At 37.0% G+C, this 21459-nt stretch overlaps 6 protein-coding genes across 10 annotated transcripts in view; 2 read left to right on the top strand and 4 right to left on the bottom strand.

The window, feature by feature from the left end:
* LOC109541052 (small conductance calcium-activated potassium channel protein) overlaps positions 1-3846 on the top strand; it is a 70531-nt gene extending 66685 nt beyond the window's left edge. For all 3 annotated transcript variants that reach the window (XM_019909732.2, XM_048663622.1, XM_019909733.2), the window contains 2 exons: positions 646-798; positions 877-3846. In XM_019909732.2, the coding sequence (XP_019765291.1) occupies positions 646-798; positions 877-1032 (309 nt within the window). In that variant the 3' untranslated portion in view covers positions 1033-3846. The remainder of the gene's footprint in view (positions 1-645; positions 799-876) is intronic.
* On the bottom strand, positions 3545-4662 carry LOC109541055 (integral membrane protein DGCR2/IDD). The gene is made up of 3 exons (XM_019909735.2): positions 4512-4662; positions 4301-4449; positions 3545-4080 (listed from the first exon to the last, which is right to left on the bottom strand). Exons 1-3 carry the CDS (start codon positions 4561-4563, stop codon positions 3895-3897), a joined length of 387 nt encoding a protein of 128 aa, XP_019765294.1. The 5' UTR covers positions 4564-4662; the 3' UTR covers positions 3545-3894.
* Positions 4663-4739: 77 nt separating this feature from the next.
* LOC109541051 (elongator complex protein 1) lies at positions 4740-9961 on the bottom strand. The gene is made up of 6 exons (XM_019909731.2): positions 9300-9961; positions 8957-9240; positions 5988-7983; positions 5658-5925; positions 5280-5608; positions 4740-5156 (listed from the first exon to the last, which is right to left on the bottom strand). Exons 1-6 carry the CDS (start codon positions 9838-9840, stop codon positions 5101-5103), a joined length of 3474 nt encoding a protein of 1157 aa, XP_019765290.1. The 5' UTR covers positions 9841-9961; the 3' UTR covers positions 4740-5100.
* A 325-nt stretch (positions 9962-10286) lies between these two features.
* LOC109541119 (RCC1-like G exchanging factor-like protein) lies at positions 10287-15169 on the bottom strand. The gene is made up of 8 exons (XM_019909859.2): positions 15031-15169; positions 14795-14946; positions 11510-11685; positions 11238-11456; positions 11015-11187; positions 10786-10947; positions 10470-10729; positions 10287-10410 (listed from the first exon to the last, which is right to left on the bottom strand). The coding sequence occupies exons 1-8, from the start codon at positions 15137-15139 to the stop codon at positions 10333-10335; spliced, it is 1329 nt and encodes a 442-aa protein (XP_019765418.1). The 5' UTR covers positions 15140-15169; the 3' UTR covers positions 10287-10332.
* Positions 15170-15471: 302 nt separating this feature from the next.
* LOC109541120 (mitochondrial import inner membrane translocase subunit TIM50-C) lies at positions 15472-17583 on the top strand. The gene is made up of 6 exons (XM_019909860.2): positions 15472-15713; positions 15766-16070; positions 16134-16287; positions 16754-17080; positions 17132-17327; positions 17458-17583. Exons 1-6 carry the CDS (start codon positions 15554-15556, stop codon positions 17471-17473), a joined length of 1158 nt encoding a protein of 385 aa, XP_019765419.1. The 5' UTR covers positions 15472-15553; the 3' UTR covers positions 17474-17583.
* Positions 17584-17671: 88 nt separating this feature from the next.
* LOC109541179 lies at positions 17672-20102 on the bottom strand. Of its 3 annotated transcripts, none has more exons than XM_019909962.2 (3): positions 19992-20102; positions 18703-19690; positions 17672-18481 (listed from the first exon to the last, which is right to left on the bottom strand). In XM_019909962.2, the coding sequence occupies exons 2-3, from the start codon at positions 19684-19686 to the stop codon at positions 18080-18082; spliced, it is 1386 nt and encodes a 461-aa protein (XP_019765521.2). In that variant the 5' UTR covers positions 19687-19690; positions 19992-20102; the 3' UTR covers positions 17672-18079. The 3 variants fall into 3 exon arrangements, with proteins under 3 accessions (XP_019765521.2, XP_019765523.2, XP_019765524.2); XM_019909964.2 differs by having other exon boundaries at positions 19954-20083; XM_019909965.2 differs by lacking the exon at positions 19992-20102 and adding an exon at positions 19748-19924.
* Positions 20103-21459: the final 1357 nt, after the last annotated feature.

Genomic DNA, 21459 nt, shown 5'->3' with positions numbered 1-21459 from the left:
ATACCCTATCCTGAACTGATCATAATAAACCGACGTTTTTATTTCTTCCGCAATGCCCGTGAGTTATAGGAATTCTATCGATGGCTCCTTTCGTGCAATATAGATTTTTCTATGTCTTTGGCTTCTTTTCGCTGCTGAATATGTTCACATTAAGACAAAAGGTCGATAAGGGCATACAGTGTGAACAGAAAATGATAGTGTTCAAACTAAGGAAGTGAAAATAATAGTGCACTTTTAAACTTTTTTAGTTCAGAGGTTCATTCCTCTGCCCAAGCAGTACCATTTAGCGGCTGCGGACATCATGATTTTGGCATCACTTTCCCCAATCGATCTAAAAATATTTTGTTGCTCGTTCATCAGCGAAAAACCACTGAATCTATTTCTCATTGTCGATCTTAATCTTGTTTTCGATTATGGCTTTGTTCTGTTTCACTAATTCTCTTGGTGCTGGTACTGGCAGATTTTCTGTGCGTCCCTCGCATTTATGAAATATTTAATGAATGTGTTTAAGAAATGTAAATTTCTCAAACATTTGATGAAATTTGCTGGAGAACTACCTTAGATTAGAAAATAGAAAATCTAGGCGGTGGCCACCCTTACACACACCTGTTTATATACAAATGTATAAATTGTGTTTCCATTTAGACCCAAAATACAGTTTACGAAATTGTATCGGACATGAGTACAAGACAGGACACTTTAGAAGATAGGCTTACAAATGTGGAGGAAAAGCTAACGGCGTTGCATGATCAGTTGGACCTGCTTCCAGATTTAATTGCTTCTAGAATTCAAACGCAGGTCAGTCAACTTCTGCAGCGGATTAAAAATAAATTTGCCCGCCTGATGGTGATTTGGGGGTCTTTTGATGGGTTTCAGCAAGAGAAAATCGAACAAAGACGTAACTTCCTGCATCCAGAGTCGGCAGCAAGTCTGCAACAAGCAAGAAGCGTGCCTCCTGCTTGTCCCTGGCCGGGCCCTGCTGCAATGTCAAATGCAAGTCGCCCGGCCACATCAACAGCAACACAAAGCTAGGGATAAGCCAACTATTGTAGTATTTGTTAAGGACTTTTTATAGAAAGGGCGACATTTTAATTTAAAATTTTATCAGATTGGGCGACGCAAATAAATTGATCTGGATTGCTAATCAACCAACGGAATTCCTTCAAATTGGATAATAAATTATCCTTTCCAATCATAAGACGCTCCAAAGCTGCCCGTCATCTAGATCAACTTATAGCTGTTAGCTGCTGATGATCAAATAGAAATTAGACCTAGAAAATCTAGTGCCTTTTTACTTGCTCCTCGATTTTTTTAAATTAGCTGTCCTTCATTAGAAAGTCCTAGTAGATACTATGATAAGTGTTTGGCCAAATTAACGATGGTTGGTACATAAATGTTTGGAAAAGGGCTAGTAATGCAGCTAAATATTTTATCCCTATTTGCATTATTTAGTGTAGATAAACGAAAGCCAGCGTTGGAATATATCAACCATTTAAATATAATATATATTATTATGTAGAACTATGATTAGCACAATTTAGCAGTATTGCTGGCCGTTTTATGGAACATTCTCGAATTCCTAAAATAGAACCCTCAAATATATTGTATAGTATAATATACAGGCATATACCATTCTGCACCTTCAAACGTTTGTAAATACAAAATAATGTTATCCCCTAGATTTTAAAACTCCAAAAGACTTTGTAAAAATTCCCGTTTTATCTTCTGTTTCGGAAAGTCTTACATTGCATAAGGACAGTATTAAATTGCTATTTATATCATAGGATTCATAGTTTGAATATTATACAAAATCATTTTAAATGTGGGGTACTGTAATCACATTTCGTAAGCAACAGAATAATTTTCTGATAGTGTCGCCGATGAATTTTCATACTCGCACTCGAATGCCATATTTTTTTCTGAGCTCTCTCAGAGTGAAACTCAGCCATTATTTCTGTTCTCTCAAAGGTTTCTCGTTTATATACATATATGGAGTTACATAGAACTTCCACATTGGAAAGAAATCTGATTATAGTAACCGATTTTCACCATTTGGTCTCCTCTAGCGGAAAATTAACTATGTAAATATACATCCAAGTACATGCTCAGCTTTCATGACTTCTGAAGTATTGCAATGATATACTTCCCACTTTAGGCAGTGATAGCACGTCATGAGACCAATATCAGTTTAAAGTTGTGTGAGCAAGCAGAGAGTTAATTTATCTAGAAATGGTGAAATGTTAGGAACCATATAAGTGCACTCATTATGGTAGTGATAACTTGTTAAAAATCACAGTGAGTAGTATAGCCTGTATTGCTTTTCGACGTAACGCAAAGTACCTACACTATTACGAATGTGAGTTTTGATACAAACTGACTTCTAACCAGTGGTAAACCAAAGAACGACCAAAACCGTCTGGACAATACCAGAAATTGAGGGCGAGCGGCGTGTCGCGCATTACAACTAACGTTTTTGCGATATATTTTTCACGAATCCTTCCAGATTGTTTATAAACTTGTAAAATATGTAAATGTTAATTTACCACAGTTTTCAAATACATTTCACTGAGGGTTAATGGAACCAAATCTAGAAGGTAAACCAGAAATAAGTATTGAAATCAGCATAGTGTCGTAATGATAAAAATATTTTTAGGCGAAGGGCGAAAAACCATAGTACTTTTCACACCTTCATAAAAGTCGAATAGTAGTGGGAATGGAGAGTTACCTGCATCTTTGAACGAATTAGTGTATATAATACTTAAGTAATCATCACATATTTTGTACAACTTGCAACGAATAGACGACCAACTAATTCATTATTATTAATGTGCATTTCCATCAATAAATATTGCGGGTAATAAGCAGATATTTTGGAGCACATGCAAACCAGAAAATCAACCCGTCGCGTCGTTTTTCAACTTTCATCCAAGTCTATTTTCCTATTGGGGGTTTTTCAAGAAACCCACACTCCCATTGCCCTAGGAGGTTATACATATACATTTTTGTACATATGCCTGAATCTAGTCCTCAAAAGCTTTAATACCCTTAACTGTGTAAAACATTATACAACTTAATGAACAAGCGAAGCAAAGTGAAGCGAAGAGAAGCGAATCAACTCTTACTACGACGAAGTAACCTTTAGTTTTCCAGTACTATTCGCGCGATAAAATTTAATAAAAACATAGTGTTACGATTAAATATATCCTGTATTTCCAGAACGTTTTATAAGCAACTGTTTCAGTACTGTAAAATAATAATAAGGGACCGCCATTTCCATACAGCCTTATAGATGCTTATCCAGAGTTCTTTAAAAGTTAACTAATTAACTAGAGGCTCGCTTCAGTGATTTGTGAAAAGTCGTTATTTTAGGAAAGAAATGTATCTTGTAAGGGTGTAGTTGTTTTAATTGCGTATTATTATCAGGCATCAAGCACCAATGAACTGATAAGTGAAAACATTGTTCATTAACGCAGCGTAAAACAACTACAAGTTCAACCATGTAGACTATACAAGCGATAAGTATCGGGATAAAAAAAACACAAAGTAGAGTAAAAGCTGACTAATAATGTTAATCAGTGGACATATACTGGTGTGATATAGTGGATGGTGCACCCTAAAGCATTAGGTATATATTTCAGAGGTCCAAATTGTTAGAGTTTTCTGCAATTTCACAAGTTTTATAACCATTTAATTTAAGTAAATATAACTATTACTATACAAGACCTAACATAATATCTGCAGAGGTAGCCTGTTTTGAATTCCCTAGCGTTGTTATATATTTTGAAAGAAGATAATGCAGTTTCATGTTATCCAATTCAACGAATAAACTAATAGTTTCATAGAAAATTGCTGTTTCACTAAGTAATTTTCCTTTAAGGAAAAAATATCCCACTATTACAACAATGCTCTTAAAACAACTAAAACCAGGAACAAAGTGCTACTGACAAATTTCTGATGGCCGGCAGAACTTCGCCACTTGCGCCTTCTATGCTCTTGCAACATTTTAGCTGCTAAATCTCCAGGTGGGTCCAGGCATTCGACATCACAGCACCTCTCTTTAACTCTAAATTTATTGCAAAACTGAAACAATGCAAAACTGTACAATTTCCTTGCCCACTTTTACCCCACTTGATCCTATTTCTATTTTAATAGATATTGCATTAAAAAATACTCCAAGATTCTCGTCAGATGCTAAGGTTTAATTTGTTTGCTTACATGAAAAAACAAGATTTTGCTAACGTGCAAGCTAAATATTCCTACAAAAAACTGACCAGTCAGTTATTAATTAGAAAAAACTTACATAGGGAGTGTCACAATAAATATCACTACACCATTTGGGTTCACTGTGATAACACACGCACATGGAACATACAGCGGGCCCTGGTACATATAGGGTACCATGTTCGATTGTATTGCCTTTAAAATCCGTACAATTTTCTTCAGTTTCTTCTACAATTTTTTTCAAGTTGCAACTGTATGGATCAAACAAGGATTTGACAATTTATATTTACCTGAAAAACTAAATAATGCTAATGCGACTACGCATCTAACAACGATCCGCATCTTGCAGCTAATTATCTTTTAACTGAACTGAAAGTAACTGTTCAATAAAAAAAGTGTTCTATTGTCCCTGAGACGGTATAAATGAAATAAGGGGCCCGAAACATCTAACAACTTAATCAGATAGTTAACACGAAGTGAACGTTGATGAAAACTGCCATGAAATAAAACAAGTAATATTTATTAAATCATTAAGTTTATTAATGCAACTTGGACCTTGTAATCAATACAGTCCAGTGTGATAAAACAACCTAACCTACGGATGTATCACATAGTCTTTCACTTAACGTTAAACTTTAAACTTTATATAAAAATACTTTTTAGTTTTCTTTACTTAAAACGAACTGCTGAACATTTTTTCTAGTCAAATCTCGACTTCCCCAGATAATAACATATCTGATCGTATAAAACAAAACATAAAATTACTTCTAATTCGCAGCTACTTTCAGTAGCCTTGTCGCTTGTACTAAAACATGGTCAAGCCATAAAACAGTGAGAAAACGTAACAAAATAAACAGAACAAATAACTTCAAATGCATTTTACCAATGCCAGTTGCTCAGCTTTTCCAGTTGTGGTGGAGTCAGGAATTGTTTATCTAGAATGTAGATATAGAAAATATAAAATCAGAGATTGAAAAGTAGAACATGTTTTTCACTTGATTCAGATACGAACCAGTTCAATACGTTTTTGATTTGAAAATAAAACCCAAGATACTTACCCATCTCATCGCGATTTCCAATAACAGCTATATCGGCAGGATCTCCCGATGGTTCAGCATGCAAGAAAATATTGGACCAAATTCGAGGAATAGCATCGCGCACAGCGAAATAAATAGTTGCAAAATCGTCTCGCAACTTTTTGGTAAACTCATAATTATCGTCCACTAAAGAAAAGGAAAATGCCCTAATCTCTTGACAAAGAGAGGGTAAGTCCATTGCCAATAAATACAATTGCCTTATTAAGGCAATATCTTCGTATACGCTTCCCGGGCGGAGGTTTATCTTCTTTCTCTCCAACTTTCGTCGATTGCGGGAAGAAATCGTAGAGCTGGAATTGATTGTGTTTGACAAGCGCTAAAACTAAATGAGAAACGTACCTTCTTGAATTTCTAGAACTAGAAGTTGCCATTGAACTCGCAGAAACAATGCTGGCATATTCGGAAATGTTATCATCAGATTGCAAGTCAGTATCATCAAATTCAAAACCAAACACATTGACGCTTGTACTAGATATCAGCTTTTCATACTTCTGCTTCCTGAGTGTCAACAGCCTGGCGGTATATTCCTTGAAATTTTTGTCCAATTCCATCATGCGGTCATAAAGTTCTTCTCTATACTTCTTTAACCGCGGCTGAATGGCAGTCTCTGCAAATAAGTTTAAAATTGACAATATTACTGTATTAAATAAAGCATAATAAATAACTTACCAATTAAGTAATTTGAATTATATTTTTGAGCTACACACAAAGCTCTTTCAAACATATTGGCCTCGATAAGTAATTGAATGGCAGCCTTATGATCAGAACAATAGTGTTCATATACCAAAGCGGCATCGTCAAATTGCTTATGGTTGGCCAGATCTTGCGCCAATGATGTAAGAGTTTCCTTCTTCTTAACTGCCTGCATTTCGAGCGCATTGAGAAGACTGACAACTTTTCTCCAATTTCGCCCAATTTTGTAACGGACCAGTGCTGCCGCCTTAAGTCCTGCACGCTCTAAGATGAGGCCTGCCTCGTTATGCTGGGCTTTCATTCCGAGGTAATCCGCATATAATAGCGTAACAAGCTCGAAACGCTCATGATTTGGAACTACATCATGGTAAGCAGCATATTGTGTGCCGTATTTCCTTATAAAATCTATTACAAACGAATCACTTTTGGTGGATGATCGAATGAGATATCTGGTGGCATTCTTAAATTCTCTCCCTTGAAGACTCATGGTGAATCTCAAGTCAATTTCATCCATAGCTCGCAGTTTTTCTATTTCAGGCAGGTAAATTTTCGGATCTTTAGGAGAGATTGAGTATACTAACTTCAGGAAATCAAGGTCATACAAGGTGTATGCAGCTTTGATGATAACCGCCATTTCTCTATGCCGACGAACTTCAGCAAGTGCAGCCTTTGTGGATACCATGTCGTTTGATGCAAAAACTTGCAAAATGGTTTTCAAAGTTGCTTTTACGGAATAATGCTTAAGTTGGAGAATCACAATGGAAATAAGATGCTGAACGGGATTTAACTGCACAAGTTTATTTAGAATAGACCTAAAAACGTCAGCCTTTGTTAGCTCTTTAACGTCGTCATACAGTACAGAAGTGGTTAAAATCGTTCCATGTTTGGTCCATTCTTCATATAATGTTATCAGGCAGTTTTCAGTTGACATTTCTGAAACTACGATTGATAACACTTTAGCCCTTATTGCAGCCGCAATAAAATCGCTAACATGGTCATTAAATCGATGCATGTTCAAGTCAATAAGCAGATTCCAATTCAGTTTCTGGTGTTTAATTTGAGTAACTGCAGCGTCCCACTCGTCTCTTGATAGAAGATGTTCTATGGTATCAATGGAAATTAAGCGAGAAGTTATTGTCTCGAAGTTGCCTCTCGGCATGACTAAGATAATGTCATCTTGTTTGGTAACGCAAATTATTTTTGCTCCTTGTTCTACGTTTCTCGAAAATGTGTTTTCCATTTGAAAATTGGAAATATTTTCTGGTGTGAAGCGCATGCAAAATAATTTGCTGCTCTCGGCATAAATAGATATGAACAGCAAATAATTGTCGTGCATATGAACAGACAAAATATGAGATGCCAGTTTTCGACCGCATACAATTAATTCTTGATGGGTATTCAGATATATCTTATAGAGAGTTCCATTGCAAACTTTTTCATAGGATGACATGGTGTTCAAGGTTGATTTCTCATTAGCCAATAAAGCACCGTCGTAACTGTGAAATTTTTCTCCGTGATACTGATAGTATATCACTCGACCGTCGCATAAGAAGAAGCCGTAAACATTTACAGCCGGGTAAAACACTAGAGTATTCACAGGCCTCTCAAATGTTATACTGTGAGAAGACATTGGCGGGGGCATAATCTTGGAAAAATCAGTAAATAGCACTGTAGGTCCGTTAATAACTCCAATTAGATCGTTATGCAATCCAAATGTGTCCAATATATATTCGTATACATAAACGGTTTGTGACGTTAAAATGCTAAATTTGAAACTCGTTGAATGCATCTCATTGATCCACTGAAATCTTAAAAAATCTTCTTCGTCCCTTAAAGGGAAAAGCAATTGTTGCTTCAGGTACCACACATCGTTCGAATATAAGTAAATATTCACAAAATTATTCATGAAATGCTGGCTATGAACAGCTAGTACATGCTGAGTTCCATGATACTGGACGTCTATAATTAGACCCTGCAAGTAATGGAAAATACTAACAAGTGATCAAAGAGATAAGATTGCACGGCCATTCCTGCAAACTGGTGTTTCCGGTTTTAAGGCCGTGGGGAATTAGAATGTATTCCTGAACTTTCAGTACAATGTCAACTTCGAGTAAACCACCTCTGATGATGCAAACCATTCCTGCTTGGCGAAACGTCAGGATGAAATTCTAATTCACGACGTCTAAAAGCGCGAAAAACTCACCAGTTTGAGTAACTGGGAAGTTAACCGTATACTTTGAAATGTACTGCAAAGGCTTTGTAGTTCACGAGGAGTTTAAAGCTATAATGTCAAAAAATGTTTGTCGCCTCAAAGAAATATATCTCAAAACGCTCTACTTTAAAGTTCGATTATTCTTGCTTCAATCCCGCTGAAAGTTCGCAACTACTCATAAAACCTAATTATTGAAAGACAATTCTAAAGGAGAAGGAAATTGTCAGACTATGAAGGCTTTTACGGCCGGTTAAATCACATTTAGGAATGTTTTCCGGGCTTTGAAGCCGTGGTATATGGGACTTTCTTCCTGACGTTTCGTCCACAACTGCGGTGGACATTATCAAAGGCGATGAGGCAGTGGGCGAAGTGATCTCCCGTGCTTTCCGACTAAGACTGATTGATCAGTCGGAAAACACGGGAGATCACTTCGCCCATTGCCTCATCGCCTTTGATAATGTCCACCGCAGTTGTGGACGAAACGTCAGGAAGAAATTCCCATAGACCACGGCTTCAAAGCCCGGAAAACATTCCTAAATGTGAGAAGAAAATTGTCATAAAAGCTGATTGAATTCAAAGGTTTCAAAGATATGGCGTGATTTTATTTAAGGACGTGGTCCGAGTCCCATATTCTATTTTTCTAATCAAAATGACGGCTTCGCTGAAGGCCTGCAGCTTGTACTTTTAGCGATAGGATATAGGACAAATCATTAAATACATTGATGACACTCACCCTGCTTTCCACCACGAAAAAGGATGACTTCACTTGGCAGTTTTTCTCAAATACTACAATTTTATTGTGAGTTCCATCAGTAGCTGCACAGGCAATAAAATTTCCTTGGGCTTTGAATGTTGTGGCGGCAAAGAGGGTGTTAAATGGTTCTGATTCAAACAATGGCACGATGTTGCAGTCGAACACTTTCAAGAAACGCCTGCTATCTTTCCAGTAGTTGACGACAAATAATTCTCCATTGCCTCTCCAGGAAACAATCGGTGCGCTAGGGGGTAGCGGTATTGCTAAAATGGATGCCGGTTGTTTTTAAATCTGTTAAAAGAGTAGGAATGGCAATTTTTACCTCTTTTGGACTCTTCTTGTCTCATGGATCCTTTGAACTGGGTATTGCGAGCTCCCCATCCCAGATATATAGAGTTTGGAGCAACATCATGCAGTGATCCAGTCGTAAAATTACGGAATTGTTGATCATCGGCAAACTCCAACAGTGGCTTGTAATTATACCCTGATATAATGCCAGCCGCGTTGATTACTATAAGAATCGACTGGTTGGGATTCCAAGCAGTTTGAACAATCGAGGAGTTTGATTCTTGGTATGGCGTTGTAGTAAATTGTCCACCAGCAATAGTATATGTTGTAAGATGAGCAATTGTTGCGATGAAAATGCAATTCCATGAAGGTATGTAACTAATTTTTACGATCTGGTTTCCTATTTCGGGCGGCATCACAACCTGGACAACCTCATCACATACGTCGGGGTTGATTTCATTCTCTGAGGCAACAAAACAATATAAAACACCATGTATAAATATGCTGTTGTTGTTCTTTGCTTCGAAATTACGCAGATTTAGCTTCTCGTAGGTGTGTACTTGTAAATTATCCATTTTGGTATTCGGTATTCTCACAAAGTCCTGAACAAACCACTGAGCACACGCCGTTCAAAGCACACCAAACGTTCAACTACCCTCCACAAAATCCAATTGCAAAATGACGGGAAGTGGAACGGATTTTCTGTCCTACGCAGACAGGAAGTCTGGCCTACAGCAAAGTTTAGTTAGTGCGTTCCGAAGATAACTCATCTATGTTTGCGGTGCGTTCCCCGTTCGTGCGCTTCAAATTAATATGAGCGTTCACGCATGAAAAATTAAAACAAATTTACTCAAATTGAAATCTGGAATATTTCTTTACAAAATTAATTATGCTTCTGAGTGCTTTTCAATACTTTTTAGCAACTTTGGTGTCTAAACCCCCGATTTTCGGATCGGTATTTTCAAAGTACCTTCAAACGCTATTGCAGTTAAAAATATAAGGTATAAAAAATACACAAATCTAATAAACGATACTATATTAAAAACATGAAGATACCAAGAATTGCATTAAATAAACGGTTTACATAACGCAACAGTGTGATCAACACCACAAAAAACGTCCTCAGCACATCCTCCCAATGCCACCTAAAAAAAAGTACATCGTTACTGAAGGAAATCAAGCAGCCAGTGAGCAAATTGTATACCTTAAGAGGAAAATACTGATTCTTCTCATGTCGAAGTCCCAGGCATCCATTAGTATTTCTTCCCCAAACAAAGAGATCACCTAAAGTGGTGATTGCAGCAGCGTAACTCAGACCACAAGTCACTTTAACTACAATATTGTTCGGTTGAAAACTATTTTGACCAAATAGAGTGGGAGGAATTTGTAGGGGTTTTTTGGACAGCTGCGGGTCTGGTCCCAATCCCAGGAGTCCATAGCCCCAAGAATATACGGCCCCATTTTCTGTAAAGAAATGTCGTTTATATTTCCATTTCATTATCAATTTTTTGTGCGATTACCCGTCACAGCTAAACAAAAAGAGCCGCTACTGGCAATACTCTTAATTGGTCCTAGTTTATTTACCATGTCTATACTTGTGGGAATTGATAATTGTTGATCGCCACTTGGTAAGGGTATTTGTGAATATTCAGTGTTGCCCCACCCAAAGGTTTCACCTTTATCTAAACCACATTAATCATGTTATTTCAACCTCAGATGACTAGTTGTAAATAATGGATCTGTATCTACCATTTAAAGCTAAGACAAAATCTGATCTGCATGCCAATTTAGTTATCCTTTCTTGATAAATATCTCCTTTAACCAGTGTGAATTCCTCAGTGTTGTTGTAATGGCCAAGACCAGTCTGGCCATCAGCTCCCCATCCACATGAATACACTGATCCGTCTTCAGCTAAAACAGTACTGTCCTGATATAATTTCCAATGCTCTGGTAGTACTGTAAAAATAGTTACCTGTGATCTTGTCCACATGCGACGTCCACTATCCTCTTTCCATACATAGTACTCAAGTGATGGACTAAATTACTTCTGGAGTAATCTTCGTTTGGGACAATTTTTCTTCCACACTGTCCATATGCGTTGTTACCCAAGAGGAACAGTCCTTCAGATGTCAGCACCAAAAGATGAGCTCTGCCTGCAGCTAATTTAAGTATTTTGGAATTTTCTGGGTCTCTGTAAAAAAACCATTCTTACAATTACTGATTTATAAGGCCTTTTGATGTTACCTGAAAGGCAAGGAGATTGGCTGCAGATAATAAAGAATGCCTAGAGGATGCCCAGTTCTGATTGCATGATACCCTATTTGCGAATCGGTGTTAAGGCCTGTTCCATATAATTTCACATCTGTTTTACTGTTGACTGATAATGCCGTAAACCCAAATCCAGCTGCTGCTGTCTCTACCTAAACATTTATAGAAAAGTCCGTTAGTACGTTAGTATAACAAGCAATTATTCTTTATTCGAATAATCGTTCCTGAAGGGAACTCGAGGTAATAAACTTCTCGGTTTTCTGATAATACTTCCTCATAGTTCCCCGTTCTTTCCTATACTTCCGCGCAATTTCGCAATAATCATCTCAAATGAAACGCGATAAAATCTCTTTCCCAAAGAACTGATATTTTTTTCGTTAAACAGCCCACCGGAAGGCGAAAGGAGGGTTTTCGCGATCCAAGGCGTGGTTTACGTATAGCTCATTTTGCAAAAATTGATGCAGTCAGTGGAAAAGTGTAAAACCGAGTTATTTTAGATTATATTTTCAACCTTGATTGTATTCTTCGATTACTAAACTTATTAAATTTCAAACAAACTGATGAAAAAGTGGCGAGCTACATGGACCTTAAATGTGCCGGTGATTTAAATAATAAATATATCGGTTTTCCTCAATTTCTTCAGTTCATGAACAAAATAATTTATTTTAAAATCTATACTTCGCGAAAGATTTGGAACAAACACACACACACACACACACAGGCGCACGCACGGGTCGGTCGGTTGGGTTCAAAACCGTTTAAAACAATTCAAATATTTTTTTAATTCAACGGTTTTTGCCCTTTTAGCTAAAAGGAATAATTTTTCCAACGGTTTTCAGAACCAAATATCATAAACCATTAAAAAAAATGCCGCCAAAGAGAATTCGTTATTTTATTCCAATTCAAGTTGAGGCGGTTTCCACTGTTCTTTTGTTTGGCGGATGCCGCTAAAGGAGATCAAAGGACGCCGACGTCGCTAGTTGAAAACAAAAGACGGGGACGCCGCTAGTTGAAGGTAAAAGACGCCGACGCCGACAGTGGAGGACAAACGACGCCGACGCCGCTAATGGAAGATAGAATAGGCAGTGATGGAAAGTTTCAGATATTTGAATTCTCATCAATCCAAATACGTCTATATTGAATGGAATTCAAAAATGATCAGAAATTCAATATTTCCTAAGTCTTCCTCATATAGGTACATTCCTGTACGTTCGAAATGCGTACTTTCTTGGGTAGTATTTCCCTCAGTTATTATATAAAAGACTCTTGTAGTTTGCGTTGCAACTTTGTGCATTATGGGAAGACAAATGCATATTCTTGACCGAAAAGTACATTGCTAATAGAGGTTTTTCTTTGATATGATGTTTGAAACACAATTTCATTCATCAGTTCATTGATAAAGCTCCATTCTTAAATTAAAAACCAGAATATCACAACTGATTTTGGCGAGATTTATGCAATTTACATGAAGCTAACGAAGAAAGAGTGCACTTTAACACAAAACAAACACAAGCGAATTTAAGTTTTAAGTTGCAAAACCGTACTGTATTATTCAGTTTAGCACTGGAGTCGGAGTAATCAAAGTAACGCCGTAAGCAGGGTGACTTTTATAATTTAATAAGACAGGGTGGTCCTCGGCTAACGTGACAAAATTTACTGACTATTTAGGCAAAAATATTACGTTTCAAGCAAATTGGTCTAAAGTAACTTTTCTAAATTAGTTTCTTTTCTAATTGGAATTTCCTCTTATAGCTTGAGCCTAAGTGTGTCGCAGTATACCCTCTACGTCAGGGGTGAGCAACCTTTTTAATCAGCGGGTCAATTTAAATTAAAAAAATTTTTGGCGGGCCGCATTAATAATTTACAAAACTTTATATTGTGGTTCATGTTTGGTATCGTAATGCTTTTTTATGTTATATTCTTCTAATGTCGACACAGTCTCTGAGCATATTAAGCATACATCTTTATCTTTGACGAAAGTGGAAAAATAATCAAATTTTCGCTTTTCTTGGAAATGCCTATGTTCATCAGCAACCTTCCACCTTCCGTTTTTTGTTTGCTTTTCTGGCATGCTATTATGGATTAAATAAGTACATTTGTACAAATAATAACATTTGAAAGTTTTAAAAAATTTTAGTTTGTTTTGCATGTTTGAACAAGTCGCCGACGACTGAGTAACTCGTCAAAAATTGTTTGGGTTTAGTATGTACTTCCCTTTTATTATAATTAATTTTTTAACAATATATTGACGGGAGAAAGTCGATATCATAAATTTAATTTTTTGAATAGCTTGGCGGGCCGCATAAACACTGCTCTAGGTGATAGTTCTTGATTATCTTTTGATAAATAGCTCGTTCTCATTGCGAAATAAGGGCACTGTTTATCAGTCTGTAATAAAAGACGTGAGGAAATTCTATCTTTTTTAGACAACAATTTTTTGAGGCGAAATATCCAACACACCGTTTGTGAAAACAAATTTGTCTTATCCGAAAGTTAAAAGTTTCCGAGGTACAGGGCCTGAGTAGTTCAAAAAACCACTACAGCAGAGTTGCCCAAACTGTGTTCCGCGGAACACCAGTTTTATGTTGTGAAATTATTCATTTTATCCGTATTATCAGTATATTTGGGTGTTCGATGGGCGTATATTTGAAGCGAATCATACCTTTTCCCACAAACCCTTTTCCTCTTTATGTAACGGTTCGTAGGCAATTGGTTAAATCGAGCACCAACTACAACGAATAGGTGATTAATCGGGGTATACTGCTGACCAATAGGAAATATTGATTTCGCGTTTTGCTTTTCTAAGGTATTGTTCTTTCGTAAGGCGTTTTCTAAAGCCTATCTTTCACTAAAGCAAACGTCCAAATCACACCAAAATCACCAAAAATGTGGTGACCTGGTGGTGAGGTGTTAAAATAAAGCTCAGTAGAAATCAATTTCAAAATAAACCAAGTGTTCCGTTAAAATTTCTGGGTTTGCAAAGTGTTGCATTATCGAAAAATTTTGGAAAACCCTGCACCACAGGTTTCAATGTCAAATATCTCGAAAACGGTGAGAGATATCGACTTGAACCAAGTACACATTTTTTATTAAGAAATATGGGAGAACCAGATATTGCCAATTTAACAAAAAAGCGATATTTTAAAATCCAAAATAATCAGTGAATATTGCCTAAGTTGAGGACCACCCTGTGACCGACTAGTAACGAATAATCTAAATTGACGACAATCAACATCTCCATATTGAATTATAGATACATACCAGAAACTTCTCCGCAAATCCTAGTCTTTTAGGGCTGTGCAACATTGGCCGGTCTTTATCAATTAAACCCATTAATCCAAGAGCGCCAGTTTGGACATTCCCCCAAGAAAAAACTCTTTTGTAATCCTTTTTGCTGGGCCCATATTGGAATACTGTGTGGTCAAATTACAATTAAAATATCTCCGATATGGGGTGTTTGTAAATTGTAATGTTTTAGCAATTTATTCATGCTTTACCTGGCAGTTCATCTGCATGGGCTGGATCAAGTGGATATTTCCTTTTGACTCCACTTACAAATCTGGCCCCCAATCTCGAAAGTTTCTTGATTTGTCGAATGTTATTCATTTCTAGTGAGTTTTCAAAAATAAAAAATATCAAAACAACCTTAACACTAGAAAGTGGGGTTAAGTCGGGCAACACCCAATTGATGCTAGAGGGTTCGTGGGGTGGGTTTTTAACCAAAACTTTCTAATTCTAAATCTAATTTAATTGAGTTAATTGAATTTTAAATTTATATTAATAATTCTTGGCGCTCGGACTATTCAGTCAATAGGCAGATTTGTTCTAAAAGAATATGAGAAAAAAATAACAAATTTTAGTTATTAATCATGTCTATGTCCGTGATCCTTAAAGTTACATGAGAGACGAACCACAGCGTCACAGAGATGAACATAGATACAGATGAATCTGGGAGACCAGCTGCTGAGTCGTGTGTCGTGAATAGATAAAGTCGTGTGCTTCGGTCTGACATGTTAGGTTATGGCAAAAATCGAGACAATGTTCAGGTTTTCAATTAGATCCATAAATATTCTTAACAATGTAATTAAGCATAGACCTGGAGTGATACTTCAAGACCAGAGCTATCATGTTTTTCCTGAGTTTCACTGCAGCTTATCTCATAGGCGATTTTATTCAATTGGTAACGCATTTAAATCTAGCAAGCCTAGCGTAGTTACTACTCAATATTGTAGAACCCAAGTACAAAACGCCCTTAGCAAGCCTATTAAGCAACTCCAAGGAGCAGCCTGACCCCAACCAAGATAAAATTGACGAAGAGGAAGCGAAAAAGCAAAGGGAACAGTCATGGAGAACCATGAAACTCACCTTATTGTTTTTCGGCGTTGGTTTCAGCTGCATGGGCTCCTATTTAATTGTAACTCTGGGAGCACCGCAAAAGGATGACGACGGCGTTGCTATTCGAGATCAGTTTTCAGATTATCCCACTTTTAAGTCATATTTATATAGGACTTGGCGAGAACTGGAGTATTATCGGAAGGTTTGCACAGCGCATAAACTGCAGTCTCATAAAAGATGTTTGCAAAATAGTCTTTTATTTTAGCTCATTAGAGAACCATCGAGAGACAAGCTACTGCCAGACCCTCTCCAGTATCCATATATTCAACCAAAGTATACGTTGGTTTTGGAATTAACTGATGTTCTCGTACATCCAGATTGGACGTATAATACTGGGTGGAGGTTTAAAAAGAGACCTTGTAAGTTTTCCCTATGAAGTTTTCAAAGGGAAATTTGCCTTATTCTTGATATCCTTATAAAACCTTTTATGGGGGTATTTCGCCCCAAGTTTAGGTTATATACATAACAAATGATTTTTCAAAGCGAACTAAAAAATAATGATTGAAATAATCGGATTGTTTTTTTTTGCTATTATATATCAACAGCAATTAAAATATCTAATTTATGAAAATGAAGTAAATGTTATCCGATATTTTATCATAAAATTTCGTAATTGTATTTTTTTAGGAACGATACCTTTTTCTAAAAGCAGTTTCTACAGCGACGTCTTTCATGCTAGCTTGAGATTAAATATATTTTAATTTAATTGTTTTGTTAGGCATGTCAAAGGCATGTCGAAATAAAATGTTTTCTAATCATGTGCCTGTCTCAGCCATACAAGTATTGTTGCATATGGAAAGAAAAATTAATTTATATTTTTTGCAGTTCTAGACTATTTTCTAGAATCTCTCAAGGAGCATTTCGAGATCGTAATATATACAGCTGAACAAGGAATGACGGTTTTTCCGTTAATTGAAGCCATAGATCCTAATAACATTATTGCTTATAAGTTGGTGAGGGATGCCACCCATTTCACCAATGGGCATCATGTAAAAAGCCTGAATAACTTAAACCGAGATCTTAGCAGAGTGATTTGCATTGACTGGAATAGCAACAATGTGAAATTCAACCCAGAAAACCTGTTTTGCATCAAACGATGGGATGGAAGCAATGAGGATACAGCTCTTTTGGATTTAGCCAATTTTCTGAAAAGTAATATAAGCGGCTTAAAGGTTTCACCCAATTGATTAATATGTGTTTCAGCAATTGCTAATAATGAAATTGAGGACGTTCGTGACGTTTTAAAGGTGTATAGCCTTTATGATGACCCAGTAACGGCGTTTAGAGAGAAACAAAAACGACTTTTAGAGGAACTAGAGGCTCAAACAGTCGCACAGCAAGAACTAGGAAAAACTAAACTTTCTCGATGGACACCAACCTTCTTCAGGAAGACGCGTTTGTAAGCCCAGTAGATTATTTGTTGAAAAGACATAGACCTTGAGGCAACTTTGATCTTTTTTTCATTTAATTTTTAAGATTGTGTATTGTTTATTGATCATTGTTTTTCTTTTCTTTTTCATCCTTTTTAGAAATTGGATTATGTGAAGAATTAATTGGAACAGCATTGTCTGTGAGTACGAGATTTACTTATTTTCAATCAGTCGCTGCTATGCGTGTATATTAAATTACGTGGAAAATATATGTCTTTTTTTCTGTACATGTGTATCATTCGTATTTTTTCACCCCAAAAAATGTTACTATATGTATACAAGTGTTAGATACACACCAAATGATATAACCAGATAAAAATGTATTTATTTATTCCAATCGACAGTTAACATTAAATCTCCTTAATATAAATCTTATATTTTACGTAATTGTAATACATTTGCCGTATTTAATCCGTTAAAATTCAGTCTCACAAATCTCATCAATCTCACTTCTTGTACATTCAAACAATACATTATTACCGTCAATTATACTAAGTAGCACACTGACAAAAATAAAACCTACTAAATTCCCCAATTAAAAACTTAAATAGATTCTAATTTACGGTAAGAAACAGTTTTCAGGCGGAGTCCAATTTGCAATCTCTCAAATGTAGATTTGAAAATAGAGCATTCTAGTTTTACATTAAATAACGAAAAAAGCTACAAGCATTTATTATAAGTCAGCAAATTTGTAATGGTCGCCGGTTCCTCGAATAAGAAATTAGCAGAAATTTCTGAGTCTGTATCGCAATTTATTTCGTTGCTTCAGACGACCGGGCTGATTAAACGCCCAGTCGTTTGGAACAAGACGGTCCATCTTGTCAAATACCTTAATACGTCTTGCTGTTGAAGAATCAAAAATAACATTTTTTTCTTGCTTCGGTCGATCTCTGGAAGCTCTGGCTGCGTCCAACACATATACTTCAAGTATAAGTATCATAAAAGTCAGACCGATGATGCATGGCACTAAATTTGGGTAGTTGTTCAGATCGAAGCCGCCCTTATTTCTTTTGAGGTGTTTTGCCTTACTGGCTCGGTTTGAAATATTTGTTGCTCGAGAACCATGGCTTGTCTTATACTCTTTGCTTGGTGCTTTATCAGTTATAAAGCACGTTCTGGTAGCCTGAAACAATAATGGTATATAATCAACAGCATTGATGGAAGTTCTCAGTCATCTACAGTGAGTTTTTGCGTTGGAAACTAATTCCGATGAAACTGTATGGGAGTAAATGATTCAAGGTTGTACGGATCGCCGTTTTTTTAGTTTTTTGAAAGTTCGCTATAGGTTTCAAATCGTGGTACGTTGAATGTTAAATATAAGAGGAAAAATTTGTCAATACTTACTTTAATTTTACATCGTTTTGAACAACATAAAGATGAGCGCCTTGCTGGAATCACCCTTTTATCTGTAATTGACCTTTCTTTGATAGTTGAAGAAAGTAGACCTACACTTGAGTGATCAAGTAATTTGTTATCCAGAATTGATTGTTCGCTTGGAGCTGCGCTTTTAACGGGCTGTAAACCTAACGGTGTTTCGGCGAAAGTTTCGACGATTTTTTCTGGGTTTGAGTCAGCTTGTGCAGTTGCGGGTTCAGGGTTTACAGCTAAGTACATTCCGGTCCTCATATCTATGCCCGACTCTTCAAGTAAAGGGGCAGGATCCTGCGGAATTACAGTTGTAATGGTAAAGGGGCTTCTGTCCAAAATGTCGCCGACAACTAGTGAATCAACGTGCTGGGTGAGCTTCACTTTTAAATCTGCCTCTTTGTGTGATCTTTCTTCTTTGCCTCTCGGACCTTCTTGCGCTTCCAACTCTGGTTGCATTAATTTTCCTTCGCATGCACCATTTTGATCAGAAGCTGTTGTTTGAGCGTGCTGATACTCATCTGAGACTGATTGGCATTTTGCAACACCTTTCATATGGTGAATTGATTCTTCGAGAACAACAACTGAAGTAGGTTCTTTACTATCCATCAAATCCTCGGCTTTTTCCACACTAGAAATTACATCCTTATTTGGACGCAAGATTGCTTCTTCAGGTTTATCAGGTTCTTCCTCAATGGTTGAGCATTCACAAGAAATTGGTTGAGCATGTGGGTTTTCGGTTAGTGCCGCGTCACGTTCGTGTTGGTGGTAAGTTTCACTTGAAATGCTTTCAATGTCCTGCAGTTCTTTCTGATGAGGGGCAGACTCGTCTTCTTCAGAGGGGCTATCAGTTAGATGTACAATGCTAATGCTATCATCAGACTCGTCGGAATCTGAAGACTTGACTATTGAATCTTCGGACTCAGCTTGTTTCACTAGCACCCAGCCTTGGCGTTTGTCCATTTTTCTGAAAAATTTACAACACAATTACAGTTTTTCTACTGCAAATTCATGGGAGTTTTACCTAAGCCCAGTCTAATTAAGTGACTAAAAATAAAAACTGCTTTGTCACACACAACGGAAAAAGATACGCATTTGAGTCAGGTATTTTAAGAATCAAGCACAACACAAAGGATGTGTTTTTGGGGCAATATCCGAGAGTAAGTAAGTACATATTCTAAAAAACTGATAACTGCAATTTGCTTGTGGGCGGCTTTTTCGTTTACTTACTGGTGGCTTCAATTGCGGTAAATCAAAAGTGGACTTACTATAATGTTGATAAACAATAATTTGGACCAGGACCTTCGCCCACTGAGCACAACGCGACAAACTGAATCTGGAAGCAAAGCAAACCGGAAAGCTGTGGGAAGGTGTATAAATAGCAAATGGCAAACGCATGTGCGTGAGGCTCGAGAATAGGGCAAAGTGAGCCGAACAAAGGGCCTTTATTGATTTTTTCCTGATCTTCAAACCTTGTCCATCTGCCCTTTGCCTCATACTCCCCCAATATATACATGGTAGTGTTAACGAACTTCCTCCCTTCTAGCTGAGTCAAGCTGCATATTGTCCCCTTACCTGTATATTTTACTAAATCCTGCAATATTTTAGGCGAAGGGTTGTAAGGTTGATCAATCCACCGAGTGGAAACGATTGGCGTAAATGAATGAATTGTTAGGAAAAATGTTGCGCTTATTGTTAAGCATTAAAAAAGTGTATTAGATATTAGATTTATTCCTATTGCTTCATTGAGGTAGTAAATAGGGACGACGCTTACTGTCCCTTAAGGGTTGCTCAATATATTGGCAAATCGGACAAGCACCGACATCTATGAGCCGCTCCTGCAAATGCTGCGCATTCATACAGGAAGTGATTACGTGATGTATGTTCGTTAAGTTTGGCTGCCATTTGGTGGCGACTGACGTTCTGTCACCCCAAAGTTTTGTTATAAAGCAGTCTTGTTCGGTTGCAGGTAAAAACTATTTGATTATTGTTAGATTTACGGAAATTAAATCATTTTACGCCACACAAAGCATCGTGTCAACTATTTCGGTTTCTTTTAGTTATTTACAATAAAATCATTAAAATCACAAAAGTGGAAGAAAACGATGAATGATGATGATGATGAAATGATTGAAAAATAATTGTTGGCTGATTGCTCAATCATAAATGTACTCCCAGGACTGATTTCGGGTCTATTGGCTCTCATTAGAGGGGTTTGGCTTTCCTGTGACATTTTCAAAATCCTCCATTAAAAAGAAAATACATCCAAGCTGATGAGGGATAATGGCACCAAAACTGGCCCTGGGAGGACTTGCTTCTGACACAGCCAACAACTTGGTCCTTTTGAACAAATTTTTAACTACTACTTCGTAATAGTTAGCCACGCAAGTAATATAAAATTAGAGACACGTATATGCTCTTTTCCTAGGTGGGGCACTGAAATCGACGTTTTTCTATGTAAAATAGAAATTGTGATATTTCCTATTATTCTCTTTTCGAGCGAATTTTGAAATATTTTTGTTAAGGTTTTGGGGAAAATCCTAGCCTTTAGAAAAAATGCTATTGAGCCATGAAGCCAACTAAATTTCCGGTACCTAGAATTTGATATGATAACTCTTCTTCAGCGGAACACCTGATAAGACATAGAGCCTCATCTCTAGAACTATTATAGCTCAGTTTATCACCACTGGATAGACAGGGGCGGATCCAGGTGATGGGGGTCATGACCCCCCCCCC

This window comes from Dendroctonus ponderosae, unplaced genomic scaffold (assembly GCF_020466585.1).
Source record: "Dendroctonus ponderosae isolate FM_Combo_2020 unplaced genomic scaffold, Dpon_F_20191213v2 Dpon_F_20191213_1, whole genome shotgun sequence".
NCBI lineage: Eukaryota > Metazoa > Arthropoda > Insecta > Coleoptera > Curculionidae > Dendroctonus > Dendroctonus ponderosae.
Note: the sequence above shows the minus strand (reverse complement) of the source record. Positions and strands in the feature narration are given on the sequence as shown.

Bases quoted from the DNA above. Each gene is read 5' to 3' on its own strand.
- LOC109541055 (XM_019909735.2), bottom strand. From the start codon at position 4,563: ATGCGGATCGTTGTTAGATGCGTAGTCGCATTAGCATTATTTAGTTTT. The intron at 4,450-4,511 runs GTAAATATAAAT...AAAAAATTGTAG, and splicing joins AGCATTATTTAGTTTTTCAG to AAGAAACTGAAGAAAATTGT. The intron at 4,081-4,300 runs GTAAGTTTTTTC...GCATTGTTTCAG, and splicing joins TTTATTGTGACACTCCCTAT to TTTTGCAATAAATTTAGAGT.
- LOC109541051 (XM_019909731.2), bottom strand. From the start codon at position 9,840: ATGGATAATTTACAAGTACACACCTACGAGAAGCTAAATCTGCGTAAT. The intron at 7,984-8,956 runs GTGAGTGTCATC...CATTACTTGCAG, and splicing joins TTTTCGTGGTGGAAAGCAGG to GGTCTAATTATAGACGTCCA. The intron at 5,609-5,657 runs GTACGTTTCTCA...AATCAATTCCAG, and splicing joins AGTTCTAGAAATTCAAGAAG to CTCTACGATTTCTTCCCGCA.
- LOC109541119 (XM_019909859.2), bottom strand. From the start codon at position 15,139: ATGAATAACATTCGACAAATCAAGAAACTTTCGAGATTGGGGGCCAGA. The intron at 14,947-15,030 runs GTAAAGCATGAA...TTGACCACACAG, and splicing joins CCATGCAGATGAACTGCCAG to TATTCCAATATGGGCCCAGC. The intron at 11,686-14,794 runs GTATGTATCTAT...ATAAATGTTTAG, and splicing joins GATTTGCGGAGAAGTTTCTG to GTAGAGACAGCAGCAGCTGG.
- LOC109541120 (XM_019909860.2), top strand. From the start codon at position 15,554: ATGGCAAAAATCGAGACAATGTTCAGGTTTTCAATTAGATCCATAAAT. The intron at 15,714-15,765 runs GTAACGCATTTA...TCAATATTGTAG, and splicing joins TAGGCGATTTTATTCAATTG to AACCCAAGTACAAAACGCCC. The intron at 16,071-16,133 runs GTTTGCACAGCG...CTTTTATTTTAG, and splicing joins AACTGGAGTATTATCGGAAG to CTCATTAGAGAACCATCGAG.
- LOC109541179 (XM_019909962.2), bottom strand. From the start codon at position 19,686: ATGGACAAACGCCAAGGCTGGGTGCTAGTGAAACAAGCTGAGTCCGAA. The intron at 18,482-18,702 runs GTAAGTATTGAC...TTATTGTTTCAG, and splicing joins CAAAACGATGTAAAATTAAA to GCTACCAGAACGTGCTTTAT.